The following is a 24,929-nucleotide window of genomic DNA, read 5'->3' as shown; positions in this document are numbered from 1 at the left end:
TAAAATCGCGACCTGCTCAAATCCGGAATTATCAGCCCAAAGGCGGAGGCCATCAATGCTGGCGGGAATCAGACAGAAGGCACCGCCTCCGCCAAGTGACTGACATCTATTGATCCTTGCCAGAGTCACCGCCATATGGTAATTTGTGGGATCGAGGCGCTTGAGTGTACTGTAAAAAACCGTAGTGATTTTCATATGCATTTGGGGCACGCATTTCATTTCATTTCATTTGATTTCCAGTCCGATCCGAACACAGCCGATCCAATCTTCTGCGAATGTTAATGAGAAAAATGTGATTTAAAATAATAAATTTGCATACAATTTTCTTTGCGAGTCAATCAATCGAAGGGGAGCAACAAGTAACTCGGAGCCGGAGCCACAGCCCATCCCCTGTGAGCCACCCCCTTTTTGGGGCTAACGAAAAAATATAAGAAACCCGAGCGTGGACACGAAGGCAGCGGCCACAGATACATTTACAGATACGAATGCGGATTGAGATACTGTATCTGTAGAGAGTGCCGACGCCATAACTGTTATTAAAGCCCCTGTAGAGTCCAATTTGCTCGCTCGTCCGTTTGTCCATGCGTCCGTATGTCCGTTTGTCCGTTCGTCCGTTCGTCCCGCGTTCGCCCACTTGTTGATTTTTGGTTCGGTTCGGGCATGCCCATGCCCATGCCCATGCCACATGCCAGATATAAAAGCATGGACGCTCAATCTTCCGCCACACAGTCCATCATCACTCGCCACATCTCGAGCAGAACGGAGCTCCGCCGAGAATCGACCATATATATATATAGAGAGCCGAGAGTATAACTGCAACTGCAGCCTGAGTTTTAGTCCAAGTGAAATCGAAAGCCCACCTTAACGTATTCCATTTCCACCGGAAACTCCAGCCAAAGTTCTAGAACTCTAGTGAAAGTGCCAACGAAGCTTCGAGTGAACGTCAACCAATAAACCAAAAATATGCAGGTACGAATGCTAGTCAATGACTAAATAAGTGTTCTAACTATAAGCATATGGCGGGATTTCTAGACAACTATTACAAGCTTATATGTCTCTGATTATTGGGGAATATATGCATTTGGGTTTTTATTTCTTATTAATTTTTAATTAATCTTGAATATATACGGCTTAATTAAAAAATATTCCACCAAAAACTGAATAATCTTTATAGCGGCAAATGAAAAAAAACCTTCCTCAATAATATTATATAGGACCGCCTAGAAACCACGATTTAGCAGAAAAGATAGCCCACTTAATTGGGGTTCGGAGTTCAAAATCATCCGTATAACTTATACAGCAGCTTCCTCCGTTTGACTCATCGCCTGACAATCCAAATGTATCTCGACTTTGAACATCTATTATACATTTTTTTGTACCAGTTTCTGATCTCGTGCCATCAATTCGCAACTTTTCGAGATGAGAGTGCTAAAAGTGAGCAGTTTGATTTCATGTTTGATTCATGTGACGTGGGTACGAAGGGTCAATTCGCAAACGATTTAATTGAAACATTTCATCTTTAATTTAGCACACTCGTGATTTTTAATTGTGCAACAAAAATGATTTGTTATCGCCCTAGGCAACAGACTAGTGAAATACCTACCACCAGGCACTGTGGGATCTTAGTTTTTCTGGGGAAGTCACCAGTTGGTCTGCAGTATGCTCTCATATATCGCATCTGTTGTTGTTTTGGTTCCCGAAAGCCGGGCAATAATGATAAGTGCATTATTTGGTCAGCAATGTGCTTTTATACGCCGAAAAACTGGCGGATACTTAGAGTAAACAAAGTCCTCAGCGGCGAGCCGAGCGTGGGAAGAATGCGAATTGTCAAACAAAACTTAAGCTAAATATTATGAATATTCGTTGCCTGATTTCTGTTTTGATATCCATCAACCGGAATTTGTCATTGAGAACTGTGCGAACTTGTACAGTTTGATCGAAATTCATATCAGCTTTTAGAAAAGTGTCAAATTTAACACTCTGTTCGAATTTGGTTGCTTAAAAGCGGTTTCTTATAAAGCACATTTAAGTAAGTCATCTTTACAGTTAATTAACTAGTGCATTCTCGAATATGTGTGAGTAGTTCACTTAATTTACTTCTAGAAGACAGTACATTCATTCTATCAGTTTTTGCCGGCGCTTTTGGACAGATTTTTCTTAACCTTCTGTGTAAGATCTTCAAGATAGGTTGCAAGTGAAGCTTTTGTTCCAGATATTGGAGCTTTGCTGATACCTTGAAGATATGTACAGTTAGAAATGCACAAATGCATAACCCTCGATGGCCATGGGTTAATCCGATCTGCATTTCGCCGGCCGCTGAGTCAGTTTCTTGGCTTAGAAAAAAGCGGCTATGCATTTAGTGTCGCGTCAGCTTGAGATTGGTTTTTAGTTTTAGGTCTTAAGTTTTCCAAGTGGAGTGCTGGCTACGTGATCCGCCGAACATCTCCACATCCACATGCACTTTTTAAAGCCGGCTTCCAACCAGAATTGGTTACATGCTTATTCACTTTTTTTTGAGCCTGACGTTGCGCTGGTCACGCAGGCACTTGCCCCACCTCCGCCCCCCACCCCTCTCGCAACAGCCCCTAGGAACCACTATCGTCCGATTCTGAATCGAAATCAATTCACAAGCAATTAATAATCAGATCGCTTTTGTAATAAATTGCAATTTTATTAAATGCGAATAAAAAAGACTAAGCAAAAAAATCGTTGCCTTCGACATTTTCGCAATGAAATTAGTTTGCGGCGTGGTGGAGAGGGGGTGTCGAAGGAAGTGGACGAGAGGGGGAGGGGTCAGGGCGGAGAGTCGCGAGTTCAAATGCGTCACAATCTCAATTTTTTTCGCAATATTCCAATTAGCATGCGATCGATAAGAGAGAGCGCATTTGGCTCTTTCTCTGCCAACGTCGCTGCTCCCCATCTGTGTGTAAGTATGGGTGAGAGTGAGCGTGTGTGTGTGTGAGTGAGAGCGAGAGACAGAGAGACGAGCCCCCAACTGATGCTGTGTGTTTATCCACTGACACATACACACGCACCCACACAGTGGGGCACTCAATTATGCTGCACACTAATGAACCGCTGGAATATCAATTGCGCACACACACTAACGCACATTGAAAATACAATTAGGAGGAATCTTTAATTGGCGGCCCCGTCCTCGTTGATATACCCCCAACTCTGCCACGCCCCTCTGTGCCATGCCCTTGCTCATACATGTATATATGTGTGCATGCGTGTGTGTGTGTGGGCAACGAGCCCCCTTTTCTACATACATGTTTTTGCTTTCATAATTGTTTTTCAAGCTCTATTGAACTTGGCGCGTTGATGGTGGCGACGATAACAACGCTCCAGTTGAAAATAACATCGCCCCACACGTCATCAGACGTCATCAGACTACCCTATGCAAAAAAAAGGGGGGATGCTGCCAGTCTATAAGGTCTTTTGCTCAAATCTCTCGATCTTCTACTGGTTTCTTTTGGCAATTCTTCTTCTGCTAACTTAAATATCAAATATTTGTCAATTCGCAGGTGTTTTCCCGCTAATACGTTTACTTACACCCTTAAAAATGCAGGTGTTACTAATAGATCTATAGATAGAATCGCTGAGCAATACTAAACACCTGCTTATCAATATTTGTAAGAGCTATTTAAAAATGGTCTAGACTTTAATTCAAGGAACTCACTTTCGAGTGATAGAACAGCAGATACTTTATCCTAGTTATATTTTCAAAGCACCTCAAAATAAGCTGAGGGTATCACGCCTTCGTTTCACCAAAGTTAACCTCTTTTTTGTGCCATCTGTTATTGTTTTCTTTGGCCAATTCATTATAATGGAATGATTACAATTAGAACGAAATACAGAGGTGGTCAAAAGTATTTACACAACGAGCTTTTTTTTCAATTAGTTGACAATTGAAAAAAAAGCTCGTTGTGTAAATACTTTTGACCACCTCTGTATAGCGATGATAAGAACTGTCTATGGGGGGCGCAAAAGTTGGAGGGGGGAACGCGGAGGGTCCGATGATTGGGCACATAAGGCACGTTCTACTACTCACAATTCTAATATCGGAAACGTAGTCATTGTAGTTCATTGTATCTTTCTGTGTAAGAAGACATTCTATAAAATAGCTTGCCAGGCTTCTCAGCGTTTCTTTCTAATAAATATTTTCTGAAAATGTATCAATAGATACTTTCGCATAGCATAGTTTATTTGTTTCTGAGCAATTTCTGGCTCATATAGCACCGCACTATGCAGAATTTCGACATGTAGGCAATGCTAATTCGCCGCCAGTTCGATGCTCTTTGGTGTGACCCAACCCATTTGAGGTTCGAGTGTATTCACTTACCGACACAGCGAATGAAAATGACTCATCGGGGGTCTGCCTCCGTCTCCGTCCGTCCGTCTCTGTCCGTCTCCCTCCCTCATGTTGGTCTCAGGGTTATGCTCTAAAACCCGGCTTACCTTTGCGCTGCAGTGAAGAGCGCACCAAGACATCGTTGATTGTGAAGCGGTACGGATACGGCTGGTGCGGGGAGCGGGGTGCGGGGTAGCGGCTTAGGGGCGGGGTGGCTACGGATCGGCTTAAATGGCTGATGCAATCGGAACGCAAATTGGGCGAGAGCCCGGAGTCACACTCACAGCACTCTCTTCGATTTTGTTTTACTTCACTTCACTTTACTTTTGTTGCACAACAAACAGAAGAGGTCTGGTAACCGGAGACCCACAAAGAGGCACCCAAATGTGAGGCGGCGTTCGAGGAATTCCAGAGCGTCGCATTACAGCGCACTAATAGCGCCTTAATTGATACATACTACTTGTACAATTGCCGAATGCTGATTCGTTAGCCATGAATATGCGACTAGGAAGTCCGATTCCGTCACCTTCGCTGATAAGCCGCCAGTTTTGAATTTTGAGATTTCAGTTTTCAGCTTTTAGTTTTCAGTTGCGAGAGTCCCACAGCAGCCATTAACTACCCCCAGCCATCGAGCAATTAGCGATAATTACATTTCATTCGGATTTGTCGTAAAATTTTCCACATTTCACGTAAAGAGAAGAAACTTGATATGCGGTTTCAAAAATTTTCCATTCCATTTGTCCGCTATGCTCGGCACATTGTACGTTGTACACCCAACATTACATTGCACACATGGGGCAAGTGTGCGTGAGTGTGCGTCGAGATCTCGATCTCGTTGTACTGTAGAACAACTATATAGAGAATCCGGGCATTGCCCAAGCGAACCGAACCGGGAGAGATCGGCGAGCGGAGTGGGCGCTTATCAGGAACCATACAGTTCAAGTTTACGGGTCAGGCAATTCGGACCAATTCACTCTGCCGTGATTTACCCACCTCCGCAGAGGAATCACCGGCGAATCGAATGTCATGAATCATTGGAACTCAATCATAACAATATACGTTCTAATTCATTGGTTCCATACGTTAACTATGGGTCAAGTAATCTTCTAGAAGACAAGGAAAGGAATTTTAAGATAGACAGAAAACTTTCCAGTCTTGGGATTGGGAAAATCTATATCTTTATAATCTTATAGTTACAAATGTTAGTAGAGCATGGATCATGAAAATGTACTTAATGTTTTTCTAATATATATTAAAAGATTGAAGATCTTCATATCCTAAAGGAATGTTAAGGTTGTAAGGTTGTAAGGGTTTCTCTATCAACAACAAGTACCTGGCGAAATACCATTCATGGGCGAGAAGTTATTCGGTCGGACGTGCTATCCGATTGCGATACCATTTTCAATTCCCTGAACTGACCTTTCATATAGCGCTGTCAAGGCGACACGAGCTCATTGCGGCGTTCTGTCTTTGTTCCGATCTCTAGCGGACAGGCGGCGGAGATCGAGTCGAAAAGTTGGGAAGTTGGTCGAGAGGCCCAGAGGCCGAGAAGTTGGCCTGTTGCTAGGCGGCTAAGACCCGACCCTATCAATGACAGCAGGCGGCGGATGGAGACGGGGTCGAGCGGTAAGAAACACTGTGAAAACGGCACAGAATTTGTGGCATGAACATGAATTTTCTCACGTCGTCACCAGAGTTCCACTGGCTGCTACAGTCACACCGACAACCTGCAATTCACCGAATGCATCTGTATCTGTACCTGTAGCTGTGCATATGTATCTGTATCTGGCCAACTGGTCTTGGCTTGCCAGTTGCATGTTGCACTATCTTTTCCCCGAACTCTCGGTCTGTCTCGTTTCATATCTCCGTCTCCTGCTCTATCCGTCCGTCCCGCCGTCCCAGCGTCTCACTTTGAATGGGACGTTTCCCCGACCCCTTCACGATCGACACTGCAAGAAATTGGGTCTAGGAACGTTAGCTATCAGACTTTAGTTCCTTTTTAAATAGTAGATAGCTTAAAAGGGAAATATCTAGAAGATTTTTAGATACTTACAAAGTACTAATCCCATATCCTCCTAAAAATAGTCCGATTTGCCTCATTTTTGGTATGCAGCCTGATATAGATCACTAGTTTCTCTCAGTGCACCCCTTCCACCGACTGGTTCCGGTGGTGTGTTGCTGCTTTGTATCTCTGCGGCTCTGGAGGTGTTGCTATCGCTGGCACGACGTTAATTAGCAGAAAAGTGCAAACGATGCGGGCCGTACGAGTGGTGCGATGTGGTAGACGTACATACGAGTAGATGTAGAGTGGTGCCGCTTGGTGCGGTGGCTCACGAAGAGATTTACCCATTACCCATTACCCATTACCCATTAGCGGAAGCGGGCCAATTTGGCTTACCCATGCACCCATGCACGAGTCTCCGATCGTCCATTGTCATGATGCAATAATTTGTGCCATCAACTCGGCAAACAATCGTACGATTTTCAGTCAGCTCTATGGAAAGAAATAACTGAAATAAAACCGAATGACGGGGGGCCAGACCTCGACCTCTCTTTCTCCCTCCACATACGGACAACCCGGCGGTGTGGTATACATAGGTGGCTGTTTGCGGAGTGAAAACCAGCGATCGATCGTTTCTAGGAAATGGAACCTATAAATCTACGCTTCGCACGAAAGACTTCGATGACAATGCCGCTGGGCCGTCCACCTGAGATCGGAGATCGGTGCCGGCCGGTGACGATCGCACAAGTCGATGGCCACATGAATATGTATGCCAAGCCAAAGTTGAGACGGTTCCGATTCCGATCCGATCCAATGCACGGTGATCTCATTTGGGAGGGCCACTAAAAGACACTCAGAAAAATTCAGAAGTCCTGCCAAAAATTGATTATATAGGTTTATCGAAGGTAAAGAATCATAAAAGTATGCTACGATAACTTTATTTAGTTACTAGATCGGTTATGAAAACCCTTATTTGAAGAGTAACAACACATTCGCTTCCTTATAATTCCCAAGTTCTTTTCCCCTTGTGAATCTTGACTTCTGATCGATTTCCACTTTGTTAGATCGGTGATATAATGCCACACTTTCATCAACCTTTATTGCGGCTATCAAATTCAATTTACACTCAAAGTTTCCGATTTTTATTTCTGATTGCCCCGTTTGATCCCGCTCAATTGCATCCGTGTGTCCACCTCATCTAGGAAGTGCAACCCCTGACCGCGTCACTGGCGAATGTTACGTGAGGGGATTGGATCGGATCGGATCGGTTCGGATCGCAGGCAGTGCCTCCTATTGTAGAAAGTGCTCCCCAAGTCGCATCAAAAGGCCATTTCAATTCAGTGCCCCTTACGTCAGCGTTACGATATCGTTGCCAGCGCTTTGAGGTGTGCCGTCCAAGGCTGATGATGATGAGGAGCAGGCGGAGGAGCAGCGCACTCGGAGATGTCCAGGGGGCGGAGGAGGCACTGATCTGGGGCTCGCGGGGATCGGCGGGCCAAGGGGAGGCGGCGGCACGAGACACAATTTCAAGCACCTGCAAGATTTTTCTCTCAATTGAATTTCGCTTTGTGGCTGGCTCGTTGCCGCTGCCAAGTGCTTGGGAGGAGGGTGGGGGGAGGGCTGACACATGGGCGTGGAGAGGGGGTTTCGGTGGGGCGGTGGGAGACCCGTCTGCGGTCGGACGATTTGTGTAACGTGCAATAAATAAATTACTCGTAGAATTGAATCTAGTTGTCGATGTGGCTTGTCGATAAAGCGAAGAAAGAAACTAGTCGCGGTGCCTCAGTATCAGCCACCCCCCTCCTCCATGGCCCCCCTCCTCCTCCTCCTGACCACAAGCGGCTGCCGCCCGGCAACAGCGGAAAGCGAACACGCGATGTGGCTGCCAGTCTGTCTGCCATTTTAACTGCACCTCCGGTCCCCAGCCCGCGGGCCCAGTTTCCAGCTCAGAGCTCCGAGCACCAAGCTCCCGGCCGGCAACGCCAGCTCAGACTAGTTTGGACCCCGTCCAGCCCGACCACCGCACCTCTGGCCACCGATGTTCACTTACATTTACGAGCAGCCAATCAGCAATGCACTTGGAAAAAACGGCAATCCCATTGGATCTCCTTAAAAGAAATATCTTAAAGAAGTGAAACATTTAAGTGAACTGAGATTAAAGATATGGTAAAAGATCCATATGATTTCATTTCCATGCTTGAGTTCCGGATCCTTTCTCCCAGTGTACCTTGTGGTATCGTACCTCCCCATCCGCCTACCACTCCCTCCATCCAGCGCTCCTCATTCAGCCAACGAACGCCGCAGACAAACTGGCACTCACACTTGATTGCAATGAGGCGATCGCACGGACAGATTGGACAGATGGACGGACAAGCCAGTGACTTGGGCTCGGAATCGGACTCGAACTCAGACACGGTCTCGGCTAATGGAACCTTGCACCATGTCAGTGCCACTGCACCTCCTCCTGCGCCAATCCGATCCCCAAGCTAAGCAACCACTCTGGAGACTGGGCCAAAAAAAAAAAGAAGTGGTCTGTTCTTGGCCAGACATTTGAATGCTGCTCGCACCGTCAACGGGCTTTAAGTTCTGATTCCCATGGGTGGTTATTAATTGGGAGATTGGTTATGGATTACAAAATTAATTCGTCCGAATGAATTCGAACCATGGAGTTTTAATTAATGGTTTTGACAACTACAGTGCTAATTCAGTAAGCTAAACTAATACAATATGCTTGATACTCTGCACTTTGAAATGATTCATGAATATTAACGGAGTAGTGTGAAGCACCGGATTGCTTAGAGCCTATTTAGCACCTCTATATGTAGGGTGCATTAATTTTACTTACCTGTGAAAGAAAGTCATAGGAGTTCTCAACACCCTGCATGTCTGCACTTGCATGTAGATCGAAATGAAATGGTATATGGGCTGGAGAGTCAGCCTCCTCTAGGGATTCATTGAGACACCTCAGTTTCCAAACCACCGACTCTGGACTGCGGACGCAATTAGGCGGTGGAAAGACAGATCCCGAGGCGGATAATCGAACCCCCCGTCCGGTTATATCTGTTTTGTTCCGCACCTTCCCGGTGCGGCGGTCGCATAAAGAATTACGATCTGAGAACGAGCAGAGAGAGAGCGGCGAGTGAGTGAGAGTGTGTGTGTGTGTCTGTGTGTGTGTGTGAGTGAGCCGGCGTCGCATATAAATGGAACAGCGCTGCGGCCACCAATTCAGTTCTGTTACAGTTTCCAGCTGTTGAACACGACTTTTGAGAGCCGCCGAAGCCAACTGATCCGAAGTTAACTAAGCCGATCCGCGATCCTCGCTTTTCAATTCGCCGTGAACCGCATTCGCAGCAGCAAACCCCCCAAAACCAAAAACCAACACACCTTGACTCGAGTGTAATGTCGATGAACCGTGCGTATTCAAACGAGTGCCGCGCCAACCAGACAACCAGCAAGAAGAACCAGACCAAGTCCACGTCCACATCCAAGGAGCACTGATACCGCCACGAGGATCGAATGTGCCAGAGTCGTCAGCTAGATATTCGCTACGCCGCCTGAGATAAACACGCTTCCGCCACCCGACCACTTGATCCTGATCCCGATCCTGAAGCGCCACTCCCGAGCACAGCACCCAATACGATCATCCATCCTCGTCGCCCGAGACAGACCGGCAAGCAGCCAAGATTCCGCCAACACTGAGCTGCACGACCTCCAAGACGGCATCCAGCGCCGGACCTATGTCAGTGCTAAGCCAGCTGCTGCTCAACTTCAACCAGAAAGCCCAGACCAGGAGCCACCACAACATAGAGCTGATAAATTCGTTCATAACATAACGATAAGCCGACCTGCTCCTGCTTTACCTGATCTATCATCGTCCAACGTTGGGGAGAAATTTGCAAACATTTTTTACCGGAAGAGAAAAAAGAAATCAAATCAAAGGGTGAGTAATGTGCGTTAACAATAGATAGGTGGATGGATTGCCGATCGCAGTTCCGTGTTCCGTTTTTCGTTTTTTTTTTCAATTTTTTCGAAATTCGAATTCGTAGAAATGCCCAAAGATACAAAAATCAGCGTCGAAGGGCAAAGACCGTCTGATGCAACATTCGCCAGCGATTGGCGAATGACTTTTTGTGGGGCTACTACTAATCCATACATACATAATACCCTCGAAACTATTTGAATAATTAATCGGTCACGCAGTTTGTCCAGTCTAGACTATGGGGACACATTGGCCCTTGATCTGCGGCTGAAGCGTGGGTGAGTGTGAATTCGAATCGGGCTGTAGAATTCGAATCTAAATTGACGTCACACTCGGCGAGTCATTCCGTTTTCGATTTCTGCCTCTGATTCGGCCCACGCAAGAATCTTATATCATTTTCTTTTGTCAATTCTTGTTGTCTGGTGACGTGTCATTGTGAAATACATACATGTGTATGTATGCACGTTTGGACCGAGAAGATCTCTTAGGGGTCGGAAAAGGATTCCGAATCCGAATTCCGGACTCCGAGAGCAATTCGCTCATTTCGCAAGTGCTAGTAATGTTCTAGAGCCCGCCGGCTGAAGGCCTTGCGTTCTTATCGGGGAAATAGACTCGGAGACCTCCCCTGATTAATGGAGGCGGTGATAAGTGGGGGAAGTGGAATGGTGGGATGGTGGGGGGATGCATGACTGGCTGGAAAAGCGGTCTAATCGCATCACGTTGCTCTGGGGTTTATTAACCTATATTAGAGTCGTACGAGTGCCGCTGTTGAACTTTGAACTCACTTCCGATTTCCACTCTCTATCGATTGCAGAAAATGAATTTACATGTGTGCGCCTTAGCGCTGCTGCTGTTCGGCAGTATCGCCACTGTCCGCGGAAGAGCCGTGGACCTGGTAGACGATAGCAACGACGTGGATAACTCCATCGAGGCGGAGGAGGAGAAGCCACGCAACCGAGCCTTCGAAGCCGACTGGCTCAAGTTCACCAAGACGCCGCCGACGAAGCTGCAGCAGGCCGATGGAGCCACCATCGAGATCGTTTGCGAGATGATGGGCTCCCAGGTGCCCAGCATCCAGTGGGTGGTGGGTCACCTGCCCCGCTCGGAGCTCGATGATCTGGACTCCAACCAGGTTGCCGAAGAAGCGCCCAGTGCCATTGTGCGCGTCCGTTCGTCGCACATCATCGACCACGTGCTGAGCGAGGCCCGCACCTACACGTGTGTGGGACGCACTGGCTCCAAGACCATCTATGCCAGCACTGTGGTGCATCCTCCTCGCTCCTCTCGCCTGACGCCGGAGAAGACCTACCCGGGTGCCCAGAAGCCGCGCATCATTTACACCGAGAAGACGCATCTGGACCTCATGGGCTCCAACATTCAGCTGCCCTGCCGCGTGCACGCCCGTCCCCGCGCCGAGGTCACCTGGTTGAACAACGAGAACAAGGAGATCGTCCAAGGACATCGCCACAGGGTGCTGCCCAACGGCGATCTCCTGATCTCCGAGATCAAGTGGGAGGACATGGGCAACTACAAGTGCATAGCCCGCAACGTCGTCGGAAAGGATACCGCCGATACCTTCGTGTATCCCGTACTTGTAAGTATTCCCCTACTCGCCTGGCTATACCAACTCATCCTAAGTGATCCCTTGTTCTTTTCTTCTCCTTGCAGAATGAGGAAGACTAAAGATCCTACCACCAAATAAGAAACAAAAGGCTATTGGATTGACGACGGAAATTCATCTAGTTAGTTAGATAGATCAAATGCCTTCGAAGATGCGTGAAAAGAAAAGAAATATGCTTAGAAAAAATACACAAAAAAAAACCAAGAAAATATGATGGATCAAAAGGTCATACGATTTAAAATTATGTACAATTTAGGTTAAGCACAATCTAGCTCGTAGTCCAGGTAATTAACCGTATCTAATGCCGGCTTAGACACTAATTTTCCCACTTATTATCCTCGAATATCAGTCACACGTAGAGCATTCGAATTATAGCACCTACTTTATGGTTTTCTTCAATTATAGCTTTAGTTATCGGCTTGTAATCACGCGTCTTTGGTTCTTTGTAAGTAGCAATGATTGTTCCTAGCGATTCAGGCAGCTCTAGTTAACGTATTTAAACTAATTGGCCGTTTACTTAAGGGCACAGCAGCCCAAGCACTTGTGACTAGTGGCACATGCCACAGTCAATCAACCAATCAATCAATCAGTCAATCACCCAATTCGTATTTATGTGCACCCTTCATTTCTACAACTAATTTATTGATCGACCAAATTCATCCAGCATCGCCACACATAATCAGAATCACTGAATAGTATTCACGGAATTAATCAGTTTCATAAGCTACCCGACTATGTTTTAATTTATAAGGTAATAGAACTGAAATATGTTTTTCTAATTGTTTAGTTTTAGTTTTAATCCAACCTTCAAGCGATTGTTTTTGAATAAATACAAGAAAATTGAAACGCAAGTACTCAATGGGCTGAATGGGTGAATAAAACGAGCAGATGCGAGTACATTCACTGTGCTTTTCATCACTTTATTGACAGATCTACAAACTACGAATAGTCACATTATCTACATAAACTCGTACAGTTACGTACATACATTGAACGCGTAAAACAGTTTTGTCATATTATGCGATACGATCTTAACAACAAATAACGATCTCGATCCGGAGGACCTTTACGTACATAGATGATATACTATATATTGCTGGTGTGTAGATATTGATAGGTTGTTCAGTGGCTCCAAAGCGGGGGCTAATCTCACGACCCGATTGTGCGAAAGTTCTATACTATATATGCGATTACGATTCGTAAAATATATATGTGTATGTTCTCAAGTCACCTTTGATATTGTCGCATGTCTTTGGAAATTCAGATTTCAGAGTCTGTGGGGGGTTTTTTCACAATCGCTGGCGCGTAAGATCAAAGGCAGAAGTTTCGTGATCGGAATGGTGCTGGTGCTGATACTGGGTGGTATGGAAATAGATAGAATCTCTTGCTCAGGCGCACCAAGTATTGGGTATTGTCTGCCTATGCGGATCTCGGATCTGTGTGGACGGACTGTGGTCGTGCGGTGATAATACTTCAATTGGAAATGCTCTGTTAATGATTGGGTAGCAATACCATGCGATCCGATTGTGCGTACTTAATGGGACAAAGATCTCTGGGCTCTATTTTTGGTTGTATCTGCAGGCGAAAAGGGGCGCAACGAAAGTGTTTCTCTTGATCAACCGAGCAGCTGGATGCCGTCGATCTCTGCGAACGGTTGCCGTTTTTTAAGCGCCTTGCCGCTGTTGCCGGGCGCTTTTTTCGGTCTCCATTCTTTTTCTTTGTATTTCGGCCAATTTGAAAGTCGCTCGTGAGTCAGAGAGAAGTAGTGGTAGTTGCCAAGTGCGTCGACAACCAGTTTTCCGTCTCCAATCTCCTCCTGCGTCCCATTGCCGAGCTATCTCTCCGCACCGCCACGAATGGAATGATTGATTATTCATTCAGATTTTCATCAAGCGAAGAAGGGGAGTGTGCCATCCATCATCTCTGCCGCCCAGGATGGAGGATCGCCGACCCAGTCAGGTGTACACGCACATGTGATGGGGAAATAATGCTTAGTTGGCATGAAAATTCCGCGAATGCAATCGATCGACTTGCTGAATACCTCTAGATACATTTGTCAACTTTCTGGGAATTATGAGTTGGTCAAAGGCGCTTTGCTTTTGGCACGTCACGTAGCAGGGGAAGCAGACAGTAAATAAATCATGACAAATGACACAAGACACAATAAATAAAACTAGGGTGTGCTAAAAGCAGAACGAAGGAAACTAGAACGACTACAACTTATGCTACGCAGAAGGTAAAATTCGGGAGTTCAGTAGGTCAGCCATGTTCATTCCAGCTCCTGCTGAACCTAAACATTTAGCACGGAATGCTTCTTGCTGCCGCCGGAGGGCAGTTGCACGGCAATAACCGCCAGGCGTCCGTCTCGCAGCGGCGCCAGAATGTGGGTATTGCCCGGAGTGACCACCACCGTCTGGATGGGCACGTGCAGCGGAATGTCGAAAACGGGCTTCAACCTGAAACAGAAGGTAAAATTAGTCAGTAACACATGTGCTATATTACAATTCTGTCAATTCTTACCCGTGTAGTCTGCTCATGGTGATGTCGCCGGCATCGTCGGCCACCACCAGGTAGTCGGAGGCACTGGCCAGTCCCGTCACCCTGCCAGAAACGTATTTGGAGCCCAGACTGCAGCCGTTGATGCTGTACACGTGCACCGAGTGCGAGGTGTCATCCAGAGCACTGAATGCAATGTGACCTGTGCATAAAGGACACAGAAGAGAAGAGCAATCAGAATTGTGGTTCAATCATGTGAAGCATTCTTTGATCATATCAGCTCAGATGCCAGAATGTGGGGCAGGGCGTAGTGGCGTCAATCTACGCAGTGGAAACGCCATTATGCTATTAGACGAGGTCCGGCCCACTCTGGTCTGCTGATAACCTGACATCGCATAAAGACATTATCACATGGCGACATACTACATCCAAGTCCGAGCAATGCGTAGTTGCTCTTATCTACACAAGTATCCGTGTTATGTATCTCTGTATCTGTAAATGTATCTGTATGCCAATGCCACCCAGCGAAACGCGTTCAGAAGGAAGAGCCACTAAATAGCCTAGATTGGATCTGAATGAACTTCCTAAAGTGACCCGGCCACGCGCACAGATATAACTAGTATAAACCGTGCCCAGTTGGTTTAGGCCAATCTTGTACGAGTAGTTCATTCAACAAAAAAATCCCAAACTCTCACAGCGATATTTGTATATAAGCATATGCGTATATCTTGATCTTTCCGTCGAAATTTACTACAACTAGTTCATAAATTTTCTGCTGCGTCTTAGGAATTCAAAAATGAATGAATCGCTGGGCACATGGGTGGCCAGAGGGGGGTCGGAGGAGCACATGGTGCTGGGGGGTTGGACTGGCTGGTCGTGTGACTGTGTGACGCGCGATTCGTTCGCCCCTCCGATTTGATTCCATTAACGACTTTGGGTTAATGCCAGAGAACCGAGTGTCGTACGGATCGGGCATATGGATGCGTATGTATGGGTGGGTTCGTTGCGGACTGATAGTCAATCAATGGATGGGATCGGGTCTTCGTTAGCGGCTATGTAATTGATTGGGGCCCGACAAGAACGCAATTAAGTGCCCATCATTGCCCTGGAAAATGAACCGCGACTGACGTTTTTCGATTCGATTTCCATATTTCTGAATCGATCGCAGCCGGATGTTGCGAATTTATAATCAGAAGTGTGTATTAATTCAGTCGATAAGCGGACGGACGGCTGCAAGTGGCTACATTATATGCATTATGGCCGTCTATATACTCGGCTTACTGGAGGCAAGAAAATCGAAGGAGAGGAAAGGGAAGGGAATGGGGGTCTCCGCATGCCAGTGGTATATCAATTTCCAAGAGTCCAAGCTGATTGCCCGAAAATCGAGTGGCTTAGCGAATCTATATGGCTGCATATTTAAAGAACTCGATATGCAAGCTGGCGCCATCGATTGACGTATTTCGTAGTCAGAATGCAAAGCAAATGGAATTCGAGGCTTTCGAGTATTGATTCGCATTATCACAAGACCAATATTGTATAACAAACAAAAATGAAAGTTAAGTGCAGGCAGCGAAATTATATTAACTTTCAGAACGTTGAATCGAGTTGCGAGTAATGGCATTACACGCTCACTTCGATATTTAAAAACGTGTTTTGCTCGTTTTAAACACACGTTTTAAGGTAATCCCATATTATATTAACCCAAAAAGGATGGATTCAGCATATATGGAAACTTATTAGAATTTAAAATCTTTCCCTTAACGGAAACATTTAGCCTTATGATTCAAATCAACCTCTAAAAACTCGTGCTAAACGAAATGTGATTTAGTGAAATCTTTTCACAAAATCATCGCCATTATGGAGCAATAATCATGAGTATGTTAATTATTCCCAATGAGTTATTGTCGCAATATAATCGAAAGCATATTGATTTAGGTCGGTACAAGTGCGCAATTATGATATTTCCTTATCGGGCACGTAATATCGGTGATAGTCTTTTTTTTGTGCAAAATCAGAAAAACCCTGATTTTTATTATATAGTAATAACACCTTGAGACAGTGTTGCTATGAGGAACGATGGGGAATTCCGAGGCATACATTTTCAGCTTGCCAACAAACCGACAGAGTCTTAACCTTGCTGGGGTTCGTATACTTTACGATCTCGCCGGGTTAGGCACGCTTCTATTTGGATTAATACCCCGTCGCCCTAGCTGCAACCCGCGATAAGATATAGCGAGCAGTGCATGGGACAAAGTCGGACGATTTCCAACATCATTATGATATAGCCCGTCGTAGGTGGGAGGAGCGAGACGAGACACACGAGGCACATGGCCACACAATCACGTGATTCTCGTCGTCGCACTTATGTGGCAATTGGCGATAGGAGGGCTGATTAAATTGTTTGATTGCCCTCTTCAAACATAATGGGAGTGCTACGCAGTAGCACGTGAGGTATCCACCGTCTCATCGGAAGATTAGGGGCACCATGAGTGGACAGAAGAGAGGGCCGATTGACTGAGATTATGGGTTCCAGGTGGTCGAGTGTGGCCACAGAAAGGCAGCCGTCGTATGAGTCAACCGATCAAGCTACAATTTCATTGCGTTTATCAATCAATAGCTGGCCCATGTTAACTTTCTTATCAATAATTCTTAACTGAGTCAATTGAGTTTAGTTCGGACGGATCAAATATTTCAAATTGATTAAATTTTTTCGCAGAATTAGCTCTGTATGTACGCATTCAGGAATTTAATCAGTACTAAACTACTTCGTGAATAAATCAACGAAGGATTTAAACTTTGGATTTAGGCAAAGTTTGGTAGTATCTCAAGTATCAATTTAATTGATAAAGTTGAAGAGCGCCATGAATTGTTGAAGTAATTTGTTGTGAACGCCTAAATGCTACCATGGATTTTTAAACAAATATATGAAACTGCAATGCCACAAATATGGTGCATACTTTTAAGCAAATTCAGTAATGACTCTCAAACTGTATGATTTGATTTACCCCTAAAAATAAATTTATCAACTTACCATGATAGGAAAGGGTTACAAAAGAGATTTGTACACAGGACTCAGTGCATCCAATGGGCTTCAGTGTTCTAACAAATTGACCCTCCTGAAGTGTGTACACGTTGACAGTTCCATCCAGGGATCCAGAGACCACCAGATCCAGTTCCGTGTAGATGGCTACACTGGATATGGCATCGTCGTGACCATAGAGCACCGTCAAGGGCTTGGGTGAATAGCTATTCTGGGTATTCAGCTGGGTGATGGCCTGAAGATGCGACTGACCCGTCAGCGCATGAACTGGAATGTTGTTAGTGGATCCACCGCCCTGCTGATTGGTTTGGATGCTCCACACAATACAGGTGCAATCACGTGAGCCGGTGACCAGGTACGAGCCACAATTGTCCAGTGCTATGCAGGTGATGATGTCCAGGTGGCGGGTCACCGATGCCACCGCCTTACCCTTGTTCAGATTGTACACCCTTAAGGAGTTATCCCAGATACCACCGGCATAGAGCAGCTTGCCATCCGTGCTCACCGCAAATAGCTGTGAATGTGGTTGCTGTGACGAGTGGAAGGGTCCAAAGATCCGCTTGCGGTTCCTTTAAACAAATGTACATTATTATGACCGATTTGCAAAATATTTCAACATACTTTAGATTAGCCGTTGTGGCATCGATTTCCAGCAGGAATCCCTGATCCTTATCAAACGATAGCCACGAATTGCTCCCCAATATGGTGGACTTCGAAATGCTGACTAGAACATCGGGGCTTAGCTGCAGGAACGATCGCGGAGGACTTCGCGGTGGACTCAGGTACACGATGGGATCCTTGGGCGTGGACAGCTCGCAGTAGTACTGCACCACCTTGTCCAGGAACTGAGTGAGATCCGGCCTTCGGAGTTCAGCACGTACCAGCTTGAGAGCTGTCTCATCCTGGGTAAGGCGTCGTGGATGTGGCTCCCGCAGCAGCTGGGATGGCACTTGGCCAAAGTTATTAATCATTCCTACATAAATGTATGGATGTCAATAAATATAGCATAAAAGTCTTAGTTTAAGCCACCTTCAACCGCCTCCCGTTCTACAGGGTTGGTGATCTTGTCCAAATCCACAGCGCCTTCATAGGAGCAATAGTAGAAAACGTTTAGAGCCTCCGCTGCCTTGGGTCCCTTCTGCTTATACCCAAAGATCAGGTCAATCCAGTGGTGCAGATGCTGGCTGACATACTCCGATTCCAAAGCCCGCCGGTGTATGGCTATGAACTCCTCCGGCGTGGTGGCCCAAGCAGGCAATATGACATCGTCCACCTTTTCTTTGGTTATTTGTAAGTGGCCCAAGTCAAATCTGCACACAAAATAATATTATGCTAACTGAGTCAAAGGAATAACCACATGCATTACTTATTCATGTTCTTGAGGAACTCTGGGAAGTAAAAGAACTCGGGGATCAGTTCCTTCACGTCATTGGGATTGTCCATCAGCAACTTCCACGTCTGAGGTATCGAGTGGAATTGTCGATCGGCCACATCGAAACGACCGCTCTGCAGTTCAATGTGCAGCGAGGTGAACGGTTCCACGCGGAGCAAATAGTGGAGCACGCCGGCCGAGTTGGAGTAGTGGGTTCCGTAGTGGAACTTGGGTATGGCACCAGAGGGGTCCTCGAATGAATCATATTTGCCGCGCACTTCGGCCTCGTTTTTCGGGTTTATCTGCGGTGGAAATGAATTTGTCATGCAACTGATTACCTTTTTCTATTTTCAGTAATACTTACGCATCCAATGGGTTTGGATAGGTCACGGAATGATTTGGGATCGGTTAGATCCAGCACGTCACTGGTGTAATCAGCAAGGATCCAGGGGAAGACGGGGTATTGGCTTAGATCATTGTAGGATCGACCTGTTTATATGAAATACGTTAGTTTGATAAATTATAAGTAATAATTAATTATTTGCTTACCTGCGATTGTGTTTAGGTACATCAAGTATTCAAAGTTGGAAATCTCACGATTGATCCATCTCTGTGTGAGTCCCGAGGCCCTCAGCAGCTCAGCCGGCGATCTTCCGGAACCGTAGAGGATGTTAGGAAGCGGCAGACCCACAATTTTTGTGAAAACTTTATTTCGAGTCTAAAAGAAATAACAACATTCGTAATCGTCCCGTTTTATTTACTAACAAACTCACCTTCGTCGTAAAGTTGAGGAAGTAGCTGGTCTGATCCACCAGGAAGATTTCCAGAGCACTCCTGCGCAGATTGTACTTCCGGAGATGAACCTCTCGTATCTTGTTGGTAGAGAACCTGAAATCGTATTTGGAACCATCCTCCGTTGGCGGACTCAAGTCCACAAAGGTGAACACGCTCTGGTTAACCTCAATGCGTCCCTTCACCTTGGTCATCAGGGTGATCAGCTCACAGTCCTGTGACATGACTAGCTTCTCCAGCGCCACATCCTGTTGCGCTTGCGTGTCGATCAGTTGACGCAGTTCCTCCTCCAGCTGGGAACTTTCGTCGTCCGCCAGGAAATCGCGCACCACGGCATTCTTGATGGTGGAGTCAAATTCAGAGATTTCCCTAAGAATAAGGACATTGAAAATGAGATTATGAAGGACACTACTAAGGACTGGCTGGGCTTACTTGGTGTCGTAGGCACTGGTCGCATTGTCGCGCAGATTGGCGGCATTCTCGTGTTTGTTTGGATAAAGCTGTGGCTCCAATTTCAGACGCATTCGCGCCACGTTTTCATGAGGCGAAAGCTTCCAGAACTCTTCATCCACTTCCCTAAAAAGAACATCAAGTTTTAAATCTAATAATAATAATCTTATAAAAATAAAGAATGATACCTATAAATATTAAAGTTAAAATACTTATAAAATTGTTTTAAACATCTATATGGTATATGACGTAATCCAGGATGCCTTTAAACAATAAACTACAATCTTTTGTTTTCAGAATTTCTTTAATTTTGGGTTTTTGCGATGAAAGTTATTTAATAGCTCGACAATGATTAATCGAATATGTACAGATGAAAGTCCTTTGTCGAATTGCGGTCAATCCTTCCTTTACGACTCCTAATTCTCCTCCTTCTCCTTAGGCGACGATGGGAGCGGCCAGGGTCTTGGCGAAGACTGGGGCGGGGGCAGCAGCCACAACTGGAGCCACTGGAGCAGCCACGGTCTTGGCCAGAACTGGAGCCACTGGAGCAACAGCCACGGGCACATCCTTCTGCACCACTGCGTTGAATCCGTTGATGGAGTCGGCGTAGTAGCTGACAATGCGACGGGAACCATCGGGCTCGATCAGAGAGTAGGATCCACGGACGACATCACCATCACGAGTCTCCTCCTGGGTCTTGGAGTCACCGGTCAGCGTATCCTGGACATCGTAGGCGAACTTGTACTGTGGGTGGGCATCCACGATCTCGGTGGCGATGGGAGCAGCAACTGGAGCAGCCAGGGGAGCGGCAACTGGAGCAGCCAGGGGAGCGGCAACTGGAGCAACTGGGGCAGCGAGAGGAGCGGCGACTGGGGCAGCCAGGCGAGCAGCAACTGGGGCAACTGGAGCGGCGAAGGGAGCGGCGAATGGAGCGGCGAAAGGAGCGGCAGCGTAGGTCTTGGACACCAGGGGAGCAGGTCCCGCCACCAGGGGGGCGTTGTATCCCAAAGGAGCCGCGTAGCCCAGAGGGGCGGAGTACGCAGCCGGGGCGAAGTACGGAGAAGCTCCCAGAGGGGCGGAGTAGGCCAGAGGAGCACCCAGAGGAGCGGCGGCCAGAGGAGCGCCAACCAGACCAGCCTGAGCCGAGAGGGCCATCGAGGAGAGGACTGCAACAACCTGTGAGGAAGATCCATGGAGTCCAGTTTAGTCTCCTGACCTGGCGGGTTCAGCGAAGCCATCACCATCACTTACCGTCAGAGGATTCATTGTAAGGCTTGGGTGGGGGTTTAGTGCGATTGTCACCGTCGGTTATCGAAAATGAACTGACATACCTTGGACAAAAAAACCACGACTTTTATACCCAGATGCGTTCGCGAAATTTGCATGCGGTGCTCCGTGGAGGGAACTGCGTACCAATTGCGTATGGTAGCCCATTGTCCGAGCTCCTTGCCCCCCGCATCATCACCATCGCCGCTTTTTGGGGCCTCTTCCTACCCAGCATTTGGCTGCGTCTGCGTCTCGGGCTTTGATCCAAATTCGCAGCACGTACTCCAATTTTCAGTCGTCTTGCGGTGGCTACACCAAGTTTTCATTTTTATTTGCCACTGTTTTTGCCTTGTTCGGATCGAAAGTGAATGCGATTTGATTATATTTCGGAGCAGTAGTTTTCGGTAATTGTCATGCAGGTTCCATCCAATGGCAGTGCTTTTAATTTTCCTTTACACCAAAAGCGTCAAACTTATAATTAAGATACTATAATCAAGTCGAGTTGACAAGGGTTCAAACTCAAAAACATAATATTAATATACGTATCTCTGAGATAAAAAAGTATCTTGAGTTTGTAATGATCCTGCAGTTGATGTACTACTTGGATTGGTTGTGTCCAATAAATTGGAAAGTTTGTTATACACCTTATTGGGTATCAATTACTTATGCTAATGAGCTACCACTTATACATAATAAGGTTTTTCACAAGGGGTTCGGTTTCACTTAACAAGGTGAAACTGGGTCAATGTGGCCCAGTAATATCGATTAGACTTATATACTATATACCCATATATTACTATTGTAATGACTTAAAAGATTTTCAACATTTGCTATATCAATTATATGGATATTATTCAATAAATGGTCATGCATTTGGATTATGTTTAGTTTCTGGAGATTTTTAGTTCCTCCCTTAAACTAATTTAGTGAAAAAGATAAATCTTATCTTAAATTAATGTTTAAATAAATAAATAAATAATATGTTTTCCTAACAAATATCTCCAGTAACAACAAGAATCTCCAGTCTTTTGGAATTTGACTAACTCATTGGTTGATTAAAGATTCCCCATCGATTTCGTGCTGTAACTGGTGGCTGGTTTCGAGTTCGTGACTCTTTTCCCAAATGCAACCAACGACCTTGCGACTCGTTGGCTGCGGATTCACCTCGGAGAGACGCTGAGAGACCCGGAGAAACGAAGAGAGAGCCCCAAAAGTTGGCACCAGATGGCGGGATCACTCGTCGGGTTGGGGGAGCTGACTAACGGTTGTCGGCGTAGATTGTCGCCACCGGAAACCAGCATGGATATACACTCGTCCAAATTGGCCAAAGCGAATGGAATGCTCCACTGCCATTTATGCAGTTCCTTGCCCAATCGCTTGACTCTGCTCTGAGATGAGAATTAATTAAAAGTGGATGAAATACTAACCAGAGCCACTTAGTTGCCAATTGTGAGCAAGGTCGCCGCGGTTAGAGCTTCCAAGTGCCGGCTAAAAGCCTTTTGGCCCGATCGAGGCAATTACGGTGGCTAAGTGACCGGCTCAGCAATGTGGGCGCTGGTCCAGTTGGTCAGGTGGAAATCGAATCGGCGAGGGGTTAATGCGTGTGTCAGTGCGTAATTGCGCCTGCGTCCCGCCCATTCCCACCACCAAGCCGTCGAAACTTGCCATTTACGTTTTCTAATTAAACGAGTGGCAGCGAACGATTGATCTTGTTTTGATACCCTGCACGTTGGGTGGGCACTTTGGACGTTATGGATGTTACCATGAAGATTACCATGAAGATTACGCACGTCACGTTAGCCAAACGAAATTTGCTTGCGTTTGAACAACATGGCGTGTGAGTAATAATTGGCATAACTAAACATGAGGCATATAAATTACTCATTCATTGAGTGGTTTACATATCCAATTGTAAATTTGGTCATATATTATTGAAAAATTAAGAGAAAATACATATTTCCATTTGACCTTTAATGATATTAAAGGATTTTCTTATAAGGGTACCTAAGATAACCAAAAAACACTGTCATTGTTCTTGTGGCAACTGCAACTGAAACTGCCACAATATGAGGCACTTATTACATCAGACAAATTTTGGCTGGAGAACCTGAGAATGTGCCGAAAAACGGCGAAAAAATGAAACCAGATCGGCCAGCGAGTCAGCGGAAAACGAGTCTGGTGTTGGTGGTAGCTGGCTAGCTGGGTATCTTGGAGCGGCGCTCTTGAACGGACTCAAATGGACTTCGGTGAGTGGTGTGCCTCGGCAGCGGCGGCTGCAGTTATTCCATTGAGAAAAGCCAGCACCAATGATGAAATCCGCACCAGAAACACGAAATCCGCCATCAGCGATGAGGTCTGGGGTGCAAGATCGAGATCGAGATCGGGCAGCCACCAAATGAGACGCAATTGTCACTCTGCCCATTAGATTGTCCAGTTTTTTTTCCGCTGGCAGCTGCCGCCAGTTTCGAATATAAAACTGAAGACCACGCGGAAAATGCATCTCACATTTGAGCTGAGTTCTCGCAGTGCAGACACATCCAAATCAGAGCTCCCTCATTCTCACATCCTTCGCCATGATTGCCCAGGTGAGTTGGCCAAAGGAGTGCCGCTTTTAGTTGGCTCTACTGATCGTGGAATTCCTCGCCAGACTCTGTTCGTTTTGGGACTGATCCTGTCCGCTGTGGTGGCCATTCCCATTGATCCCTATGGACTTTCGGCCCCTGGACTAACCTATGCGGCTCCCAAGTTGCTAGCTGCTCCTGCCATTTCCTATGCTGCTCCCAAGCTCCTGGCTGCTCCCGCCATCTCGTATGCCGCTCCTGCCATCTCCTATGCTCCCAAGGTCCTGGCTGCCCCCGTCGCCGTGGCCAAGGTGGCTGTTGCCGAGCCCTACGATCCCAATCCGCAGTACAGCTTCTCGTACGGAGTAACCGATCATCACACCGGCGACTCCAAGCAGCAGGAGGAGACCCTGGTCAACGGAGTTGTCCACGGCAGCTACTCCCTGGCCGAACCCGATGGCACCATCCGCAAGGTCACCTACACCGCCGACAAGGTCAACGGATTCAATGCCGTCGTGGAGAAGAAGGGCGTGGCCGCGGTGGCCATTGCCAAGCCAGCTCTTGCCGTCGCCGCCGTTCCCGCCATCACCAAGATTGGATACGCCTCGGCGCCTGGTCTGAGTCTGGGTGGATACCACTAGGCGATGAACCGGTGGACCAAGCGATGACAAACTCCATGGCCTAGTTGTAGGACCGTTGTTAAATAGTTCTAATGCATTTACCCACTTTTCTGTCAGTCAAAACCCGAAACACAAGGACGTGCGTGCTGTTGCCACCCCGCTGTTGACCCACATTCCCAATCTCCGATCGAAGGATCGCCACCATAGACTACGTTTAGGGATACCGTTCTGGGGATCTGGGGAACGGCTATAGGCCACTTAGTGAATTAGTAACTGCATTTACTGAATAAAAGTTTCGGTACAAAAAAATATTGATTATTAGTTGTTCGATGGAACTGATTGGTTGGAACTGATATGCGAAAAGTTGGAATGTTTC

At 46.4% G+C, this 24,929-nt stretch overlaps 4 protein-coding genes across 7 annotated transcripts in view; 2 read left to right on the top strand and 2 right to left on the bottom strand.

Moving 5' to 3' along the window:
- Positions 1-744: 744 nt before the first annotated feature.
- Positions 745-12,172, top strand: LOC117140613 (neural/ectodermal development factor IMP-L2). 2 transcript variants are annotated; one of them, XM_033303627.1, is made up of 3 exons: positions 745-969; positions 11,150-11,929; positions 12,004-12,172. In XM_033303627.1, the coding sequence occupies exons 1-3, from the start codon at positions 964-966 to the stop codon at positions 12,016-12,018; spliced, it is 801 nt and encodes a 266-aa protein (XP_033159518.1). In that variant the 5' UTR covers positions 745-963; the 3' UTR covers positions 12,019-12,172. The 2 variants fall into 2 exon arrangements, with proteins under 2 accessions (XP_033159518.1, XP_033159519.1); XM_033303628.1 differs by lacking the exon at positions 745-969 and adding an exon at positions 9,895-10,296.
- Positions 12,173-12,851: 679 nt separating this feature from the next.
- LOC117140611 (neurobeachin-like protein 1) overlaps positions 12,852-24,929 on the bottom strand; it is a 33,508-nt gene continuing 21,430 nt past the window's right edge. For all 3 annotated transcript variants that reach the window (XM_033303622.1, XM_033303623.1, XM_033303624.1), the window contains 10 exons: positions 20,089-20,232; positions 19,638-20,025; positions 19,414-19,582; positions 19,229-19,353; positions 18,859-19,166; positions 18,522-18,802; positions 18,114-18,465; positions 17,484-18,061; positions 14,477-14,654; positions 12,852-14,412 (listed from right to left, as the gene is read on the bottom strand). In XM_033303622.1, coding sequence (XP_033159513.1) covers positions 14,247-14,412; positions 14,477-14,654; positions 17,484-18,061; positions 18,114-18,465; positions 18,522-18,802; positions 18,859-19,166; positions 19,229-19,353; positions 19,414-19,582; positions 19,638-20,025; positions 20,089-20,232 — 2,689 coding nt within the window. In that variant the 3' untranslated portion in view covers positions 12,852-14,246. The remainder of the gene's footprint in view (positions 14,413-14,476; positions 14,655-17,483; positions 18,062-18,113; positions 18,466-18,521; positions 18,803-18,858; positions 19,167-19,228; positions 19,354-19,413; positions 19,583-19,637; positions 20,026-20,088; positions 20,233-24,929) is intronic.
- LOC117140614 (larval cuticle protein A3A) lies at positions 20,422-21,849 on the bottom strand. The gene is made up of 2 exons (XM_033303629.1): positions 21,358-21,849; positions 20,422-21,282 (listed from the first exon to the last, which is right to left on the bottom strand). The coding sequence occupies exons 1-2, from the start codon at positions 21,370-21,372 to the stop codon at positions 20,542-20,544; spliced, it is 756 nt and encodes a 251-aa protein (XP_033159520.1). The 5' UTR covers positions 21,373-21,849; the 3' UTR covers positions 20,422-20,541.
- Positions 23,503-24,862, top strand: LOC117140616 (larval cuticle protein A2B). The gene is made up of 2 exons (XM_033303632.1): positions 23,503-23,957; positions 24,020-24,862. The coding sequence occupies exons 1-2, from the start codon at positions 23,946-23,948 to the stop codon at positions 24,572-24,574; spliced, it is 567 nt and encodes a 188-aa protein (XP_033159523.1). The 5' UTR covers positions 23,503-23,945; the 3' UTR covers positions 24,575-24,862.

The sequence above is a fragment of the Drosophila mauritiana genome, chromosome 3L (genome assembly GCF_004382145.1).
Source record: "Drosophila mauritiana strain mau12 chromosome 3L, ASM438214v1, whole genome shotgun sequence".
Taxonomy (NCBI): domain Eukaryota; kingdom Metazoa; phylum Arthropoda; class Insecta; order Diptera; family Drosophilidae; genus Drosophila; species Drosophila mauritiana.
The sequence above is the reverse complement of the archived record's forward strand: the minus strand, read 5'-3'. Positions and strand labels throughout refer to the sequence as shown.